This window comes from Arachis hypogaea, chromosome 9 (assembly GCF_003086295.3).
Source record: "Arachis hypogaea cultivar Tifrunner chromosome 9, arahy.Tifrunner.gnm2.J5K5, whole genome shotgun sequence".
Lineage (NCBI taxonomy): Eukaryota > Viridiplantae > Streptophyta > Magnoliopsida > Fabales > Fabaceae > Arachis > Arachis hypogaea.
Genome location: NC_092044.1, coordinates 97,689,524 through 97,707,667, shown reverse-complemented (window position 1 = coordinate 97,707,667; position 18,144 = coordinate 97,689,524). Strand labels below are relative to the sequence as shown.

Here is an 18,144-nt window from a genome sequence, read left to right as displayed (position 1 = left end):
GGTTGAAAACATAAACATAAATATTAACATTTTTTTATGCAGAAGAATATATTTTAGCACAAAGAATGTCAGCAAGCATCTCTTTAATGGTATGCACTTGTATTGGAACACCAGAGATGACTTGGTTGTCATAACTTCCAAGCTGTCCATACTGAAAGAAGTCTTCAAATATTGGGCTAAAGGCCGAATCAGAACTAACATCCTTAAAATTTGGAAGGAAAACATGAATTATAAAACGCAACCAACTTTTTAAAGTATGAGGCAAAATCATGTTGGCATGTAAAGGATACCATTCAAAACAATAGCCAAAGAATTAGAAACTGGGGATCAACAAACTATATCTAAAAATGATTCCTCTAATTCATATCTAACATAAAGAAAGAGTACCAACCTTGATGCACTGATCAGCCTAAAGTTTGTTGAAAAAACGTGCATCACTAATGACATTGATGACTTTAAAGGTACCGCAATAACCCTGAGTGGTAATCATCTTTGCTTGAACTTTGAAAATAATTTCTTTTCCAATGAGTTGATGAAAAAACTGTGGACAGTATTGGTGTTTAATTCTCTGTCATAGATATTGAAAAGTGATCACTAATTAGAGAACAAAATTGAAGTATAAGAAATAGTTATTCATATTGTATATAGCAATAAAATTTAAGTGGATAAACTATACATCCTTTTCATCTTCTAACAACAAAAGACATCAGAATAGGTTCTCCCTAATAGCTTAGTGGTTGCACTGTCTAACAAGACAAACAATTCACAAGAAGTCACGTCTTCAACAAGTATCTTAATCTGTAACTATAACAAAGAAAGTAAATATGAGATTCACCTATTTGTGAGTCTAAGAAGAGGCTGATAAATGAAGGCTACTTATATTATTGAATCAGAACACATGAAAGAAAATTTGTAAATCATAAGCTCGATTTACCTGATCATAAAATGCCGGACTTCTCTGCTGCACAGCTGATAATGGAACACATTATCATCACCTACAATAGGATGACCTCAAACACAAGAAAGGACCCACCACTCTGGATCTTCAAAAATCTCCTTAATTTTTCCAACCATAAAGAATTGTCCATCCTATTAAAAAAATTAATTAATTGAATGGGTAAGGCATCTCTACAATATTCAAAAATCAATTAACACGAGTATTTCCTACATAGGACTAAAATATTCTACAAAAATTAATAATGTGCACCTCATTGTTTCCCTTAAGATTATCAATAGTCCATATTAGTTTTCAATCAAAAGATTCATCATCAATTACAGATACTAAATCCCCAATATCATTACTACGGAGTCTACTAAAATGGTGGCTTGTAATACTGTATTTATGAAAAAAATTAATATTAGGATAAAAGAATTTCAACAAGACAGTTATAGAGGGAAACACACACACACACACACACAGAGAGAGAGAGAGAGAGAGAGAGAGAGAGAGAGAGAGAGAGAGTGTGTGTGTGTGTGTGTGTGTGTGTGTGTGATAGAGAGGGAGCCACAAATTTTGAGTTTAGAGAAAAAAAGTTAAGGAGATTTGAAAACAACTAACTGATTCAGAAAATTCACAATTTCCTGCATATCAGGGTTGATGGAAACTCGAGAAATATTGATCACATTTTGAAAACTGACTTTATCTACAAATCACAGAAGAGAATAAGAAGAAATTAATTCATAAAGAAACTATTCATTCGTAAAGAAAAAAATATTTAAACAAATCAAACTGAGACATGTGCAACATGGACAACTCTTCACCTCCATTGACTTTGATCTTGAAAGATTGTAGAATTACAACAGGTGGTCTCTGATACCTTTTCAAACTATTCATGTCTATAAGAGTAGAACAATCACCAACAAGATTTCAGGAGATTTTCTTCCTGGGTAATGATTATAAGAAAGGATGGACAACAATAGAATAATTCAAGAGCAGTAAAAAAATAAGAAAAACATGCATAAGGTAATTTAAAAAAAGGATCAGAACAGAAAGATAATCGATACCCATCAGCAAAAACTTCAAGGATCATAACTTTCAATATCTTTCCATTACACTCAACATCCCTTCTCTTTTTCAATCCGTAAAGGACCTCGACAAAATATGTTTAGTAAAATTATAGAAGATAAGATTAAACCCTCAGATAGAATACCATGAGACATTTCCTTGAATTCTTATTAATTTCAATTTAAAACACCTTTATAATGGTTCATATTTGAAAAAGTAAAACTTACCTATTAAGTACTCATAATCAATGGGCTTTTGAAGAATCTGGTCCATAGAAGTTAGACTTAAACCAGGGTTAGGTATGACTGTACTTGCACCTGCAACAACAGAAGTACTACACTTGAAAAGGATGCGAAACCGGTGTCTTGTAACCTTGACCAACCCACCATTAGGTATCACTTTGAAGTCGGAAATAATGAATACATATCCTTTTTTTAACTGATGAATAAAAGTTATGATCAAATCATCCTTAACAGTTGCTTGGATCTTTTGGTGCTGAAAAAAAAGAGAAAAAAATTATCTCAGCCTTTATAAATATTATACCATGACATATTACATGATAAAAATTATCACATACACAATTTAAAAAAAAAACAATTTAGTTAACTAAAAAGTGAGTTATTGATAGAACACACACACACACACACACACACACACATTCACCTGCTTATCCATCAAGACCATATGTAAGAGTTTTTGCATTTTTTTATTAACAATCCTAGCATCTTCCCAAATGGTCAAGATCTTAGCCTCAATATTCCAAGCTTCCTTCCATAGAGAGATTTTCCCAAGAGTATCAATAGTAAGCTCATCTTATAAATAGTATAGATGAAAGAATGTAGATGAAAAAAATAAAAAAAAAACAAAATCTTGGCAAGAGAAAACTGTGTCGGATCTGAGTCTTATCTCAATGGAAGGGAATGCAAAAGAAGAAAGGCAAGTAAGGAACAAGTGATAGCTTTTGAGAGATCAGCACAATACTCCATCACCTCATCACTACTTATAGCAGAGAAATGAGCAAGCTTGTAAGGCAAAGCTTGTAGAATACGTTTCTCTTGAAGTCCTTGCATAGATTGATTGATTGATTGATTGACATATGACATTCAATGTGTCCATACCTAATTAAATTACATATACTCATACCTCTATATATAGCTATGTCATATCAACCTATCTATGAATCTATATCTATCTATCTATCTATAAAGAAACCATACCTATTGATTCATGATATCTTTGACTATATAATTATATTGTTCCCTATCAGTATGAGTGGTGAAATAGAACACATGATCTATATTGACCCAAATAAAAATAAAATAAAAGCTACAAACTTTTATCAATCATGCCGAAGAGCTTAGCTGAAACTCCAAGAGAGCTAAAAACAAAGTAAAAACGACACCCAAAAAAAGATAAATTTGAGACCAACCCACACTAATTCAAAATCAACTAATCACTTTTTTTCTCATCGATAATTTTGTTTTTAACCTAACACAGAAATGAACATAAAAAATGGTATCCCTTTTTCAAATTCTTCGCTTTTAAAGATAGTAGAGCTCCCAATAACAACACGCTTTGGAGATATTTCAATTGAAGAAATCTTGACATCCTAGTTTGACTCTTATCAGCATAGATTTTAATGACACCATTTTCTTGAGACCAAACAGGAAAAAAAATCTACAAAGGAGAAAGAAGTATGCTGTCCCAAGAGCCACTGTGTAAACAGTATAGTCCCTTGCATGCTTCCCACTTGAATCCCTTGTATCCTTCACTACCTGAACAGAATCACACAGAAACCAAATCACCCAAACAGTTGGTGAGCAAAATGAAAAAACCGATCACAATTGAACATAGTTTATACACAAACAGGTCAGAAGAAAAATTATTTAACTTAACTTTCTTGCAAATTTTCTGACCCCATTTCCATTTTCAGTAGAACTAGGTTGCAATTTTAGATCTAAAACCAGCTGCATTCTCAATTGATCTCTTATACATCTTCATCTACTAACAGATTACAGTATAAAAATTAGTAAATTAGAATTCTATTTGAAACAAAAGCAAACAAATCATAGAAAACACCATGACGATACCAATACTGTTCTGAGGGGTCGTTCGAGATAGAAAACGTTGATGGAAGTTGGTAACCTTGATGTACAATGTACCTAGAGAGAGAAAACTGGGATAATTCAAGAAAGGATCCAGAAACACGGACTGGATGGGGATAAAGAAAACTGGGTTGACAGTGGTGACGGAAGAATTAGGATGACAACACCCACAGAGAAGATCGGGGCAGGAAGCCGAAAGTGGCAACAGCTAGCAAAAGGAGAAAAGAGAAAGGTAGGGCTAAGGTCTCGGTATAGAAGGAGAAAGTTATGAGGAACATGAGTTCTGATGTTTCAACCCATCGAGCAGCGAACAAGGTAAGTAAACCAAAATAAACCAAAACTAAACATTCCAACATTATTATAGTGGATAGGATTAATTCAATATTATTGTAATTAAAAGGAAATAAAACTAGCAACAATGAACGTTAACTTCATATTTAAATTTCAATTTCAAATGTTATAAATTTTTAAATGAAGACAACATATATATTTTTTTAGTAACAATTAAATTTAACCTTAGCTTGAATAATTTAAAAATGGCAATGAAAACCATTTTATTAACCAGGATCTATATCTCTTTTGCGGATTATCATTTTTTCTTTTTTTTTGGGTACTGATTAATAATTAATTAATTATTCCACCAGTTTACTTGAAATTGATAAAATAAACGCATATTTTCTTTTGTTGTAATTAAAAGAAATTTCATTAAATACATAAATATCATAGTTATATCCACATTAGAATTCAAAACATACTAAGTATTACAAATCAAACAACATTTTAAAGTAGTATCTGAACATATTAAACTAAAAAGCATGTGGATTCTTCACAGCCTCATGATCGCTTCCACATTGGCTTAAAGCATCTTCAACTTCAGGTATAGAATCAACCAGAACATAAATCTGAACAAAATTGAAATCCTCTCAGTTATTGATATTTTTAAATACTAATAATTGAACAAATTATAAAAAGTAACAACAAACCTTATGCTCATTCATCTCAGCAGCAGCCTCAAAAACATTAATAACAGAGGTATCATCCCAAATTTGTTGAACAATATACACAGATCGATTCATCTCATAACCTACAGGCCTAGCATCAACCATGAATACAACTTTTTTGTGCAAAAGACTTGAAATGAGTTTCAATGGAACAACTTTGCAATAATATCCCTAAAAAATACAAAATAGTTAACAAATAGCATAATAATAATTTATCTTTTCCTTAGGAATGTCAAAAGATGCAAACTAACTATATCTATATGTATATACTAATTAAAACCACAATTGGATGATAACCTGATTCAACTATGGGTGATTATCCAAAATGCTCGAGCATCTTGTCTTTATTATTTGCACGACCTCACGATCTTTAAGAACAAATATATTGTTGCCATTTGTATGAGACACTACAATCTTTAAGCAGAATCTTGAAAACCATGAGAAAACAAGAAAAATTTTAGTAAACATTGAAATAATAATTAGTTACCAAAACAGAATAAAATTAAAGAAGAAAACACCTTGGGACAGCATCAATGCATTGAAGCTGACATATATCACATGATAAAATATTTTTATTAGCTCACACAAGAGAACTACATAAACAAGTTGAGAACCACCACTTATGATTCTTCAAAACAGAAGATATAGTTCCCAGAATAAAAACGTAACCACCCTTCCAGTAAAGAAAAAATTATTACAGCATTTCAAATTTCAAATAATTTACAAAACTATCATTTACTAACTTTTTAGCGTATCATATAACAAGAATAATAAAAACAAATGATCTAAGAGATTTTATTGCAAATGAGAAAAAAATATACGTTCTCAGCATCAGAATAGTAGCAATTAGGTGAAATAAGATCAGTAATAATATCTTATATAGTTTCTGATTGAATATAATTATCACACACTACTTGAGTCTTGTAATCTTCTCCAGTTGCATACTGTAAATAGGTGTTATAGATTGGTGGAAAAATGGGACCGTGAAGCCTTGCCTGGAATAATTTGGTTGGAATAAGTATCCGACGTATAGATTCAGAAAAAATAAAAAATTGCATGAACATGTTCTAACATAGAGTGAGGAATCATACATTGATATAATCATCAGTTGCAGCTGGTTCCAGATTATGACTAAAGACATTTACAATTTTAAAGCACCCGGAGTAATCTCGATCAACTGCAGAATTAATTTCAACCTTGAAAATTTTCTCCTCTCCAACAACATCATCAAACATATGTGGAGAATATGACCGACGGACCTTCGGAGATCAATATAAAAATATCAAAATATTTGAACACAAAAAAATTTAATAAAGATTAAATGAGGTTCGCTATGAAAGAGTTCATACTGCAAGCACATTAGGATCAACAGGAAATTCTTCTTCTATCCTGAGAAATGCTTCAGAACAGATTTTTCTAAATAGTTTTGTTGCCGCATTATCAAGCAGAACAAACAAAATAGCACACCCACCATGATGAATCTTTACCTGAATCACATATCTAACACAATTAACAACCAAGAATAACAACTAAAACCAAAAAAATGCTTAACAACACAAAGAGTTGTGCATAACAATGAACAAACGAAAAATCCAAAAGATTGATACTTAATCTATTCCATAATAGAGTTACATGTAAACCTTACTTGACCATAACATGTTCAATACATGAACCACAAGCATCACAAAGGTAGAGATCCTCATGCTCAATAACGGCATGACCAGATACACATGAGTAGTACCACCAATCTGGTTCATCCATAACTTCCTTAATTGTCCCAATAACAAAGTAATGACCATCCTGTAAAATTTTAAAAACAATGATATACTGTAGAATAATGATTAACAAACCAGCTTATGAAACCCGACACGCATGTTTAATAAATTCAAGTTTAAGTATTAAATGGAGAGTTTGCCAATCTAAAATAGTACCCCGTTATCTGCATGAAGATCTTGAATATTACTGATCTTTTTGCCATTGAAATAATGACCATCAACTTTAGAAACTAAGCATCCAAGCTCATTGGTCACAAGTCTTGAGAATCTATAATTGGCTACACTAAATCTACATACAAGATGCAATAACTAATCTTCATAATACAAAACATATACATCAATACCAACAAAATAAGCATAGCAGGTTGTAGGTTTACAATTTTTTTTATCACAACTAACCTGCTTAGAAACTCAACAGACTCAGGAATGTCGGGATTAATGAATAACCTAGAGACATTTATCACATTCTGTAGGATTACCCCACCTGCATGCAAGAATCCTACGCTATTAACCTCAAACCATATTTAAATTAAAAGCTCAAAAAATAGAAAAATAAATATTAGAGTAAAAATTCGATGAATATGCCTGAAACTAACCTTCAATTGCTTTATTTTAAAAGACTCAAGGACAATTAGCGGAGATCTTGGATATTTTTGTAAGTTATCATATTCTAACATATCACAAGCATTTCCAAACACATTGCATTGTACCTTTTTGCTGAACAAATAAGTTTCAAAGGATCAAAATGATCTAACTATATATTTATTGTTATAAACATAAAGACTGGAACAAAAAAATAGAATTAATAGAAGATAACTACTGATATGGGAGAAAGTGAGAGAGATATTACCCATCAGTAAAAACTTCTAGCACAACTGCTTTGATCAGCTTGCCATATGATGCTACATCTCTTTCTTTTCGAACACCAGTAATGATCCCAACAAAGTCTAATAATTATATTGAAATATATACAAATTTGAATCAGAAACCACACTTTTTGAAACATAATACTATGATTCTAACAGGGAAGAGAAAGAAACTTGTACGAACCAATGGGAAAATTGTTGTCCTTTCTCCTTTGGTCAATTTCATCTATTGATGTAAAACACAAACCCGAATAAGGTATCCTTAGAGATACCACAGAAATAACAGAGGTCTTGTATTGGAATAAAAGTCTGAACCGATGTTTCGTCACTTTATTCAAAACAGTCTTTGGTACAACTGTAAAATGGGTCATCAAGTACACATCCCCTTCATTTAGAAACACAACAAAATTTGGTATAAGCTGATCTTTAATGGTTGCTTGGATCTTGTGTAACAGCAGTTGAAAAAAATGCTTTATATTTTGAATTTATTAACTTATTTAGGTATCCAAACAACATAAAAACATTTGATTAAAAAAATAAAATAACAAAAACATATAACTTTGCAACAAAAAAAATTCTCTTCTGCATATTTTTTTAAAAAAAAGTTGCAACAACTTAAAGAAATGCTAAAATCAAATAAAACTGACCTTCTCATCCATTAAGACCATATGCAATAGATTTTGAGAAGGATCCAAAGAAGAATTCTTGTGGTACCACAACTTTACAACTTTAACATGCACTTTTCATGATTCTCTCCACGGAGTGATTTTCTCCACCAGATCAACACGGTTATTCATTCCCAACATATATAGGATAAGAACACCAAAAGGAGAAAATATAGAGAGAAAAATTCAGAACTAAGATGAGAAAATAAACAGATGAGTTGGAGTTATAAACTCCTAAAGTTAACAAATGCTAAAGCTTACAATGTAAGCTTCACATATGGGACAGAGATAGACTAATAGGCATATATAGATTGATATGGCTACATACATCATTTAGGAAGATATCACAAGTAACCAAATACTCATGGAAAAAGAGCAAAAACAATATGGGAAGAGACCTCTTTCAAATTACCAAATACCTAACACATATAGTTTTTTGACAATTCACAATAAAGCAAAAACAAAATTTTATCAATCAACTATACCTACCACTACAGTTAACTTCAGTCCAATAGCACAAAAAAAATTATATAATTTATAATGAGCAAACCCCCTAACAAGAAAATTATTTCACACAAACACCAAGAGCATAAACATAGGAGAGAACCATTAATTTACAAAAATAAGTAACAATCATGATGATTAAATCAGAAACCAAACAATTCAAAATTAAAGGATGAATCCAAAAAAAAAAAGTAACAATTAACACAAAAAAATTGAAACTAGAGAAGGAATCGAGAAAGAGATTGAAAAGGAGGAGAATGGAACGATAGCGCAGATATACCTCTGGAACGGCGGTGGCAACGTCTGCTATCCAAAACGGAGAAATCGAGATGGAGAATGAGGTATGATGGAGACAGAGAGACAGATGCACGTTGAGGAGAAGGATCAGACACGAGGAATAGAACAAGACCCTCATAGTGGGATCGAATGGAATCGCAGAGATACCCAAAGCTTCTATGCATGTGCCCAAATCCGAGGAGAGAAGCTGAAGCCTCAGTTGAGGATAGGGGCGGCAACATGGTGCGTCCGATGGGGATTGGGTTAGGGATGGAGGAGATGGGGTGAGCTAGTAACGTGGTTTAGGGATCCCTAATCAAGTGAAACTGATGAATTTTGTAAAAAAAATTAGAATAACTCAGATTATCTCACTTTAATTACCTTTATGCTTAGATTGAGATGATTATATTAATAAAAACAAAATCCTGCAACCAATTGTTATTAGACTGATAGTAAAAAAAAATTATCCATATTTTTAAATATTTAATTTTTTAATTGTATACAAATTCAATGTATTAAAAAAATAATCTGAATTATTTTTTTTAAAAAACAAATATTTGGTTCATCTGTTAAAAGAGATACGTTTTAAGTAAAAAGAAAAAGAACAAAATCAATTGAGATCTGGATAAATTAACCAAATTATGTAAAAAGATGTCAAGAAAAATTGATATATGACATTATAAAAAAGTTATTACTAATAATATATTTATTACTTAAATATATATGTTGGAAATAACAAAAATAAAATAAAAATATATGAATAGACGTTTTAAGTAAAAAGAAAAAAGAACAAAATCAATTGAGATCTGGATAAATTAACCAAATTATGTAATGTCAAGGAAAATTGATATATGACATTATAAAAAAGTTACTACTAATAATATATTTATTACTTAAATATATATGTTAGAAATAACAAAAATAAAATAAAATTTTATGGATAGAGTCTAATACAGATTAAAATCAAATTATTTTATGACAGATTAAACTTAAATTTGCATTGGTATCATCTAACTGTTCTTTCTATAAAAAGATAAATAATTGTTTTTTATTAATAAAATGGTCATATTTTATTTTTATAGATATATTAACAATATAGTTTCTTTCTGTTTTTTTGGAAAAAACAATATTAGATTTAAAAAAGTAAATAATCAAGTTTTTTAATAAAATTTAATATTTTGAAAACCACATAGTCAAATAACTTTTTGATATTAGATAAAATAACTGTATTTAAAAAATGACTTTTTAAACAAAAAAAAAAGAATCAAAATAAAATATGAAAAATATGAAAATATGAAGTAAAAAGAAAAAAGAACAAAATCAATTGAGATCTGAATAAACTAACCAAATTATGTAAAGATATGCCAAGAAAAATCGATATATGACATTATAAAAAAATTACTACTAATAATATATTTATTACTTAAATATATATGTTAAAAATAACAAAAATAAAATAAATTTGTATGGATAAAGTCTAATTCAGATTAAAATCAAATTATTTTATGACATTATGATAGATTAAAATCAAATTTGCATTGGTATCATCTAATTGTTCTTTCTATAAAAAGATAAATAATTATTTTTTATTAATAAAATGATCATATTTTACTTTTATGGATATATTAACAATATAGTTTCTTTCTTTTTTTTTTGAAAAAAACAATATTAGATTTAAAAAAGTAAATAATCAAGTTTTTAATAAAATTTAATATTTTGAAAACCACATAGTCAAGTAACTTTTTGATATTGGATAAAATAACTGTATTTAAAAAATGACTTTTTAAACAAAAAAAGGAATCAAAATAAAATATAAAAATATGAACCATTAAATTTATCAACTAAAGAAGATGGTATCTTTTAAATGAGCACAACAATTAGGTGCTTATAGAATATGCTATATTTATATAGACCATTAGATTATATTACATAGAAATCAAAGGTTAATATAAAAGAAGAACATTGATAGACTCTAATAAATACATAACATTTTAGTGCATAATTAAGTACATTAAATGTGAATACTCTAATACAAAATCTTTTCTAATACAAAGAATTTGTATCAAATTTAAGAGTGAAATAATATTAAACTCGTCCAAAATTATTTATGAATAAATTTTTACATATTCAACTATTAAAAGTTAAATTAGAAAAGTATATTCTAACTTGTATTTTCTTATTTCTTACAAATTATGTAAAAAGGTGCCAAGAAAAATTGATATATGACATTATATCAATTTAAACTTTAAAGTAAAAAAATTTTATATGTATTGATATGTTTTACATTTATTTTAAAGAAAAAGATTATACTTGCCATTTTTAAAATATTATGTATTAAAATGTATTTATGTATATACATACTAATATATTATATATTTATAAACCATATGAATACTCTTCTTTCATAACATCTTTTAATTTTCATTTAATAAAATCTAATGGTTCATAAAAAATGGTGCATCTAGTGCACACAAAATGGTTGAGATGATTTTAGACATACCACAAAGAAAATGTCCATCTCTAAAGAAAATGTAGACCAAAACAAAACTATAAATTACACAGATAAGATTGGAAAATATAAAAAAACTACATTATATCTTATCAAAAACTTCCTTAAATACAACGTTTTCAGTCCTGGTAGGATCAACTAATCCTTTATCACAAAGTAAAATCTTAAGACCATTTCTATTCCTAACTCGGGAAAGAGCTACATAAAGTTGACCGTGACAAAACACAAGATGACGCAAGAACAAACCGACTGTTGATAATGTCTGACCTTGGCTTTTGTTGATTGTCACCGCAAATGACAAAGAAACTGGGAATTGATGGCGTTGGAATTTAAACGATATAACCGTATCACTAGGAATCAAATTCATTTTGGTGATGAAAAATTTTTCCCCAACATTGCTACCAGAAACAATATCTGCACCGATCACATTTGTCCCTAGATCTCACACAACAAGTCGAGTGCCATTACACAAACTCCCAGCTGGATCAATATTCCTTAACAAAATAATAGGCACGCCTATTTTCAACTTCAACGAATGATTAGGTAGACTAGAACACCTAATCTGATTCAAGAATTCAACATTTATCCAATCAACATCAACATCAGAATTGGCATCACTACCACATATCAAATCAGTACTGAGATAATTTTTCTCCTCACCGGGCAACAAGTCAACTATATAATTGTTTATCTCTTCAACATTCTCGATAGTCGTAGCCAGTATTGCCCTATCTTGGAAAAATCTTGGATCACGAAAATTCTTAACCAAATTCGGATAGATTGTATTTGCAATATCTTCCATTGGATTTTCCAAAATAGAAATGATTAGATCAGAAGGAATATCAACAAAAAGTTTATCATTGACCAGAGTTCCACATCGACCTTCACCGATTTGAAGTATCCAATCTGAAAACGACCTTAACTCCTGAGCAGTTGATTGTTCCAATCCACTTGCTAACCTCATATTTTTTGTCAATCGCAAAACTTCGCAGTATTTCCAGAGGATAGAAGAATTTATGGAAGCCATCACAATCTCAGCACGAGAACCTTTTGGAATAACTAGCAAGACCTGCCTAAAATCACCACCAAGAACAACCACCTTCCCACCAAAAGGTAAATCTTTATTCCTATCAGAGACCGAAACCATTATATCACGCAATGTCCTATTGAGCGCTTCAAATGCTAATTTGTTAGTCATCGGTGCCTCATCCCAAAAAATCAAATCGGCTAATCGGACTACCTTAGCTTTTGGACTATCTTTCTTAATCCGACAAACAGTGTCTTCAGTCAGCTCAACAGGAATATTGAACATAGAATGCGCCGTCTTACCACCAGGTAACAACAGAGAAGCAATACCACTAAAAGCAATGTTTATAACAATCTTTTTCTCAGATCGCAATCTAGCTGACAAAACTCTATTTAAAAAAGTTTTTTCAGTGCCACCAAACCCGTACACAAAAAAAATCCGTGCCTCTTGTTCGAAACACAATCAATAATTTTATCATAGACTACCCTCTGTTCTTCATTTAACTTTAAGATATTTGCATTGTGCTCACGAGCCAAAGAAATAGTATCATACTGCAACTCACGCAACAGAATCAAATTGCTAAATTGAGAGACTAAAGAGTTATTAGGAACCGGCATGCCAGCATAATTTCTCAATGATTTTCCATTACTCTACAATAGTTTCTCAATCTCCAACAAACAAAATGTTTGCAACTCGTCCTGACTTATCATTAGATCTACGTTTAATGATAATTAATAAATATTAGCACCATAATATCATTTATGTACTGTGTGCGTGCGTGTGTGCCTGCCTATCATATAATAATTTCATCATGAACAAAATTCTTACCGGGATATTGCAGCTCATGTCTTCTGTGATAAAGAATATCATCAGACAAATAAGCCCAAGTTTTTTCCCAAACTGACAGAGGTATTCCAATGGAAACAAATAGCAACAATATCACAAAAAGCCTCCTTAGCTGTGCAGCTGACGCTAACTCGACGACTTCCTTAATAGCAGAAACATACTCCTTATCATCTATCAAGAATCCCATGGCGGAACATGCCTCGTGAAATGTATCATAAGTAACACCATTCATGGTTCTTATACTTCAAAAACTGAACAACCTCTCTGCACATTCAAAAGCATCCGCATGTAGAAAAGTTCACCAGAAGAGGAATGAGCGAAACTCAATCTTCCAATTGAGAATCACCTCTGTCTTGTCTTCCACTCCCTGCTATTCGAACAATAGACAAATTTGCCTGGATATTCAACATATGTTAAAGACCGCCCCTCCGGGAACCGCCTGTTGGCCATCATTCAACTCGTAAACATCGTCAGCAAATCTTTGTTGCGCAAATAAACATGAGTAGTGATATCAGCATCATCGAATACAACATGTTGCTAGTTCAGCAAGTGAAAAGTCAACCTTTGTACCGATGGCCATCTATGATGAAGATCATAAGCAAAAATTCTCCACATGGATTCAGACAGTGATAAATAACGACAATCGTAATACTGTTTGATCTCATCAACCACCTGAGAAGATTCACCAACATCATATGTTTCTTCAACAGTTGCAGTCACTCGATCCGAACCCTTATTGACATACTTAAAAAGATACTTAATGACGTTTGACTTATTACAGAACTCAAGATTTATGTGAGTTTGATATTTTATTAACAGCAGTGGATTATAGGGCATAACAAATCTGTTGTCAATATTAACATTGTTGATCTTCATTGTCACACCCATATTACGACGTCTATATATTGGATAGCCATTTTCATCAAAGCTCGTTTGGTCAACGAATCTTTTCGGATAAAATTTTGAGCACTTACCATCTTTCATGCAAGGAGAACTCGGTCTAAGTCGACCGCAGGGACCATGGATCATGTACTTGGTGACGACATTATAAAGAGATGGAAATTTCTGGGGATTGGGTAGCTCGGCACAGATGAATTCATCAACAATTGCAACACTTTTTAAGTTGCTTTCTCCGTTAAGCCAAATTAATATGTGTGCATGTGGTAGACCTCTTTTTTGGAACTCAATAGTATACATACCTAAAGAATACAAAAACATCCTAAAGAAGCCAGACAACAACATATCCGAAGACAATAGACAGAAATTGAAATGCTAAGCGAGAAAAAAATATACCTGCATTAAGTGGACCAAAAAACACACCTTCCTTGAGATCGCTAAGGAGGCACTTCAACATGGCATGAAAGACACGACAAGAGATATTAGGACGATCAGCGATGGGAATTCACTCTCGCTCTGTGAATCGCTAAAATTCACGCCAATTTGGATTACACGTAATAGTGAGGAATAAATCTGGATAGCCAAAATATTTACAAATTGCCATGGCATCTTGACAACGATTAGACATATAACGTCTACCACCAGTGAAGGAAGAAGGCAAAATGATTCGTGTCCCAATAGAAGAAGCTTCATCACTGCCACGACGCATAGCCTTCTTTATTCCTTGAAGGACTTCTCCTCTAATTGTACTTTGCTTTATTCTAATCTCATACAACCTTTGGGACTCAATCATGGTGAAACAATCAACAACAAATTGTTGAAATAACCATCTACACTTGTGAATAATTCCATCTTCGTGCTCCCTAATTTGAAGATGAAAACATATGAATTTCCTGAGGCAAACCCTTGTTCTCCTTCCAGGAACATATCCAGGCTGTTCACCTCGATAAGCAATGTTCAGCTGGTAACCATCCTCGCCATATGAAAACAACAAAGGATACTGTAAGGGCCAATACAGAGCATGAGTTTTATAAATACGTTGTAATTGAGCACCAGTAGATCGAACAATACTGTCACGACCATGATCCGACGATTCAAAATCTCCAACAATCAAAGCAGCAACTTCATCGCAAGAAGGAGCACTGTAAATTCTTCGATCAACCTTCCTTTGCGAATACAACTTCAAAGAGAAATTCTCAGATGGATGACACTGATAGAATTCTCTGACTCTTCGAAATGACTGTGATATAACATTATGAGTATCGATCATTTGCAACAACTCAGTTATCAATTCTTTATCTATCTCAGATGTTTGCCTAAAACAAATATACATTAACCACAAAAATATATTTAGAAACCACACATAATACAATTGTCATATATTTTGATATATCATTATTAGCAAAAAATGACTAATAACACATTATAACGGGAACAAAACACAGTATAACTATCAAATCACAGCTATAAACCTGTTTTCCAATACAAATAACACTAAAACATCAGGAAAATACAAACTGAACAACTAAATTTCAAATACATGTACCCAAAGATTCGCTGCCTATGCATTATCTCATGCTGAGTGTCGTATATATATAACTGCGCAAATTTAGGCTTCTGACCAGCATCTGGGAGCAAACTCCTAATCCGATGATAATTTTGACCACTTATTATAAACTGTGGTGGACCCCTCCCATCATTCACTGAATCCAATACCTTACTGCCAAGAGACGTGAAGGCAAACATACTGTTATAAGATCAAATATTTTTTTGAAAGTATAAATTCTTGCTATCATGTCCATTAATCAAATTATATAACAGATCTAGGGGCTTTCAGAGATAAGGTAACTGAATTTTTCCTTTTGAGCAACAAACAGTAAAAATAGGATGATTAACTATAGAGTCTCTTTCAACATGTTCTAATAACCAGAAACAGACACCACAACTTGAATATTCATAGTTAAGATCACCAACATCAAAGCAACCTGGTAAAGATAAAGTTGAAATAAATATGCACAACAATAAAATTTTTTTATCTCAATTATATGACACGAAATAGATTCAACATAAAATGAATAAACCATTAGCATACAGATGTAATATAGACTAAATACTTGACTCCTTTAAATTTTGTCAGAAAAATATATCACAAAATACTATTTCTATTTTACACTAACTGAATAATATCTCATCACAGAAGTACAATTGAATCTTTTAGCACTAAGTAAATAAGAATCCTATTTTACTCTTCTTGAATAATATATTATTTAAGAAAGAGAGCGTACCTTGTATCTCACTTTACAAGAACAGAGAATGATCAATAACAGAACCAACTTGACTGAATGAATTTATCGAAGGATCATATATTTCTGATTGGTCTATATCATCCATTTTGATTTAAAATAACACAAACTTATGTAAATATATATTCGACAACCAAACATAAAAAAAAAGTAATCATGAAATAAGAAATCAATTAATTATCTAATAATCAGCATGCAAATTGAACATTAAAATGTAATAAACTATGAAAACCAATCAAAATTAAACATTGATTTATCAACTAACTAAATATAAATAAAGCTAAATGCACATTCAAGAACAGTTTGATTTTTGTTAACATTAGAATAGACTTTGTTTCATTATTTTAATAACTCATACTAACTATCAAGGTTCAAATTAAATAATCTAAATTACTATTAGAATCATTTTGTATTTTTTAGATTTTAATGACTCAATTGGTCTTTAGAAATTTTGTAAAATTTTTAACCAAGTGCCTATATTTTTTTTTTTACTTTAATTGAGTCATTGTACAATTTTTTTTCTTAATTGGCTGCCAAGCCTTTCTTTTTCTTTTAATTGAATCTATGCACCATATTCTTTTTTGTAAACATCTCCTTATACAATTGACCAAATCACTATCAAGAGAGGCATAATTGAAAAAACTGAAAAAAAATTTTGACAGACAGAACTAAAAGAAAAAAATATTTATATGGAACTAATAGAAGATTTCCAAAAATTAGAGGAACCGACAGAATAATTAAACTTTTTTTTAATATACAACTATTGATTATGACATGAAATTAAGAAAGTTTCAACAAATAACTCTCGTCTATTATTTAGCTAGAAAAGTTAATTAATTAACTAATTACGTGAATTCAATCACATAACCAAAAAACTTTTCATATTGTCCAACACAAGAATAAACACTAATTAAACAATTTAATAACCTCAAGTACTTGTGTATGTTTGAAACAACTATATAAATTAAACTTATATACTGATTTAAATGATCCCATAAAGAATTTTATAATGGTATTAATTATTTCAACCACATGCGACAACTGGTCAGGCTTACGGTGGCTAATCTAATTACCTTCAGTAACTATGTGCTTTGAATCAATTATTAACTATTTTAATCACTTTCAACCATGTAAACAACAACAACTAAACAATTTGACGATTATGTTAGCTAATTTAATAACAACTTATCACAATTTAGGATTATTATAATTATTTTAAATGATATTTAGAATTATTTTATCATGTTTGATTTTACAAATATTGAGTTGTCAAATTAAAAAGAGACCAAGTACAGAAGTCTGGTGATATGTTTAATTAGGAATTCTCTGCGTTACTAATAGTTAAAGTAAATCTTTTAGGTGTAA

The 18,144-nt window shown here is 30.8% G+C and overlaps 2 protein-coding genes across 2 annotated transcripts; both read right to left on the bottom strand.

The window, feature by feature from the left end:
• Positions 1-12,148: 12,148 nt before the first annotated feature.
• LOC140175171 (uncharacterized) lies at positions 12,149-13,811 on the bottom strand. The gene is made up of 2 exons (XM_072202109.1): positions 13,562-13,811; positions 12,149-13,110 (listed from the first exon to the last, which is right to left on the bottom strand). The coding sequence occupies exons 1-2, from the start codon at positions 13,809-13,811 to the stop codon at positions 12,149-12,151; spliced, it is 1,212 nt and encodes a 403-aa protein (XP_072058210.1).
• Positions 13,812-15,002: 1,191 nt separating this feature from the next.
• On the bottom strand, positions 15,003-16,222 carry LOC140175170 (uncharacterized). The gene is made up of 3 exons (XM_072202108.1): positions 16,023-16,222; positions 15,899-15,970; positions 15,003-15,792 (listed from the first exon to the last, which is right to left on the bottom strand). Exons 1-3 carry the CDS (start codon positions 16,220-16,222, stop codon positions 15,003-15,005), a joined length of 1,062 nt encoding a protein of 353 aa, XP_072058209.1.
• Positions 16,223-18,144: the final 1,922 nt, after the last annotated feature.

Bases quoted from the DNA above. Each gene is read 5' to 3' on its own strand.
- LOC140175171 (XM_072202109.1), bottom strand. From the start codon at position 13,811: ATGAATGGTGTTACTTATGATACATTTCACGAGGCATGTTCCGCCATG. The intron at 13,111-13,561 runs GTAAGAATTTTG...GAGTTTTGTCAG, and splicing joins ACATGAGCTGCAATATCCCG to CTAGATTGCGATCTGAGAAA.
- LOC140175170 (XM_072202108.1), bottom strand. From the start codon at position 16,222: ATGTTTGCCTTCACGTCTCTTGGCAGTAAGGTATTGGATTCAGTGAAT. The intron at 15,971-16,022 runs GTACATGTATTT...CTGATGTTTTAG, and splicing joins CATAGGCAGCGAATCTTTGG to TGTTATTTGTATTGGAAAAC. The intron at 15,793-15,898 runs GTGTTATTAGTC...TATTTGTTTTAG, and splicing joins TGTTTTGTTCCCGTTATAAT to GCAAACATCTGAGATAGATA.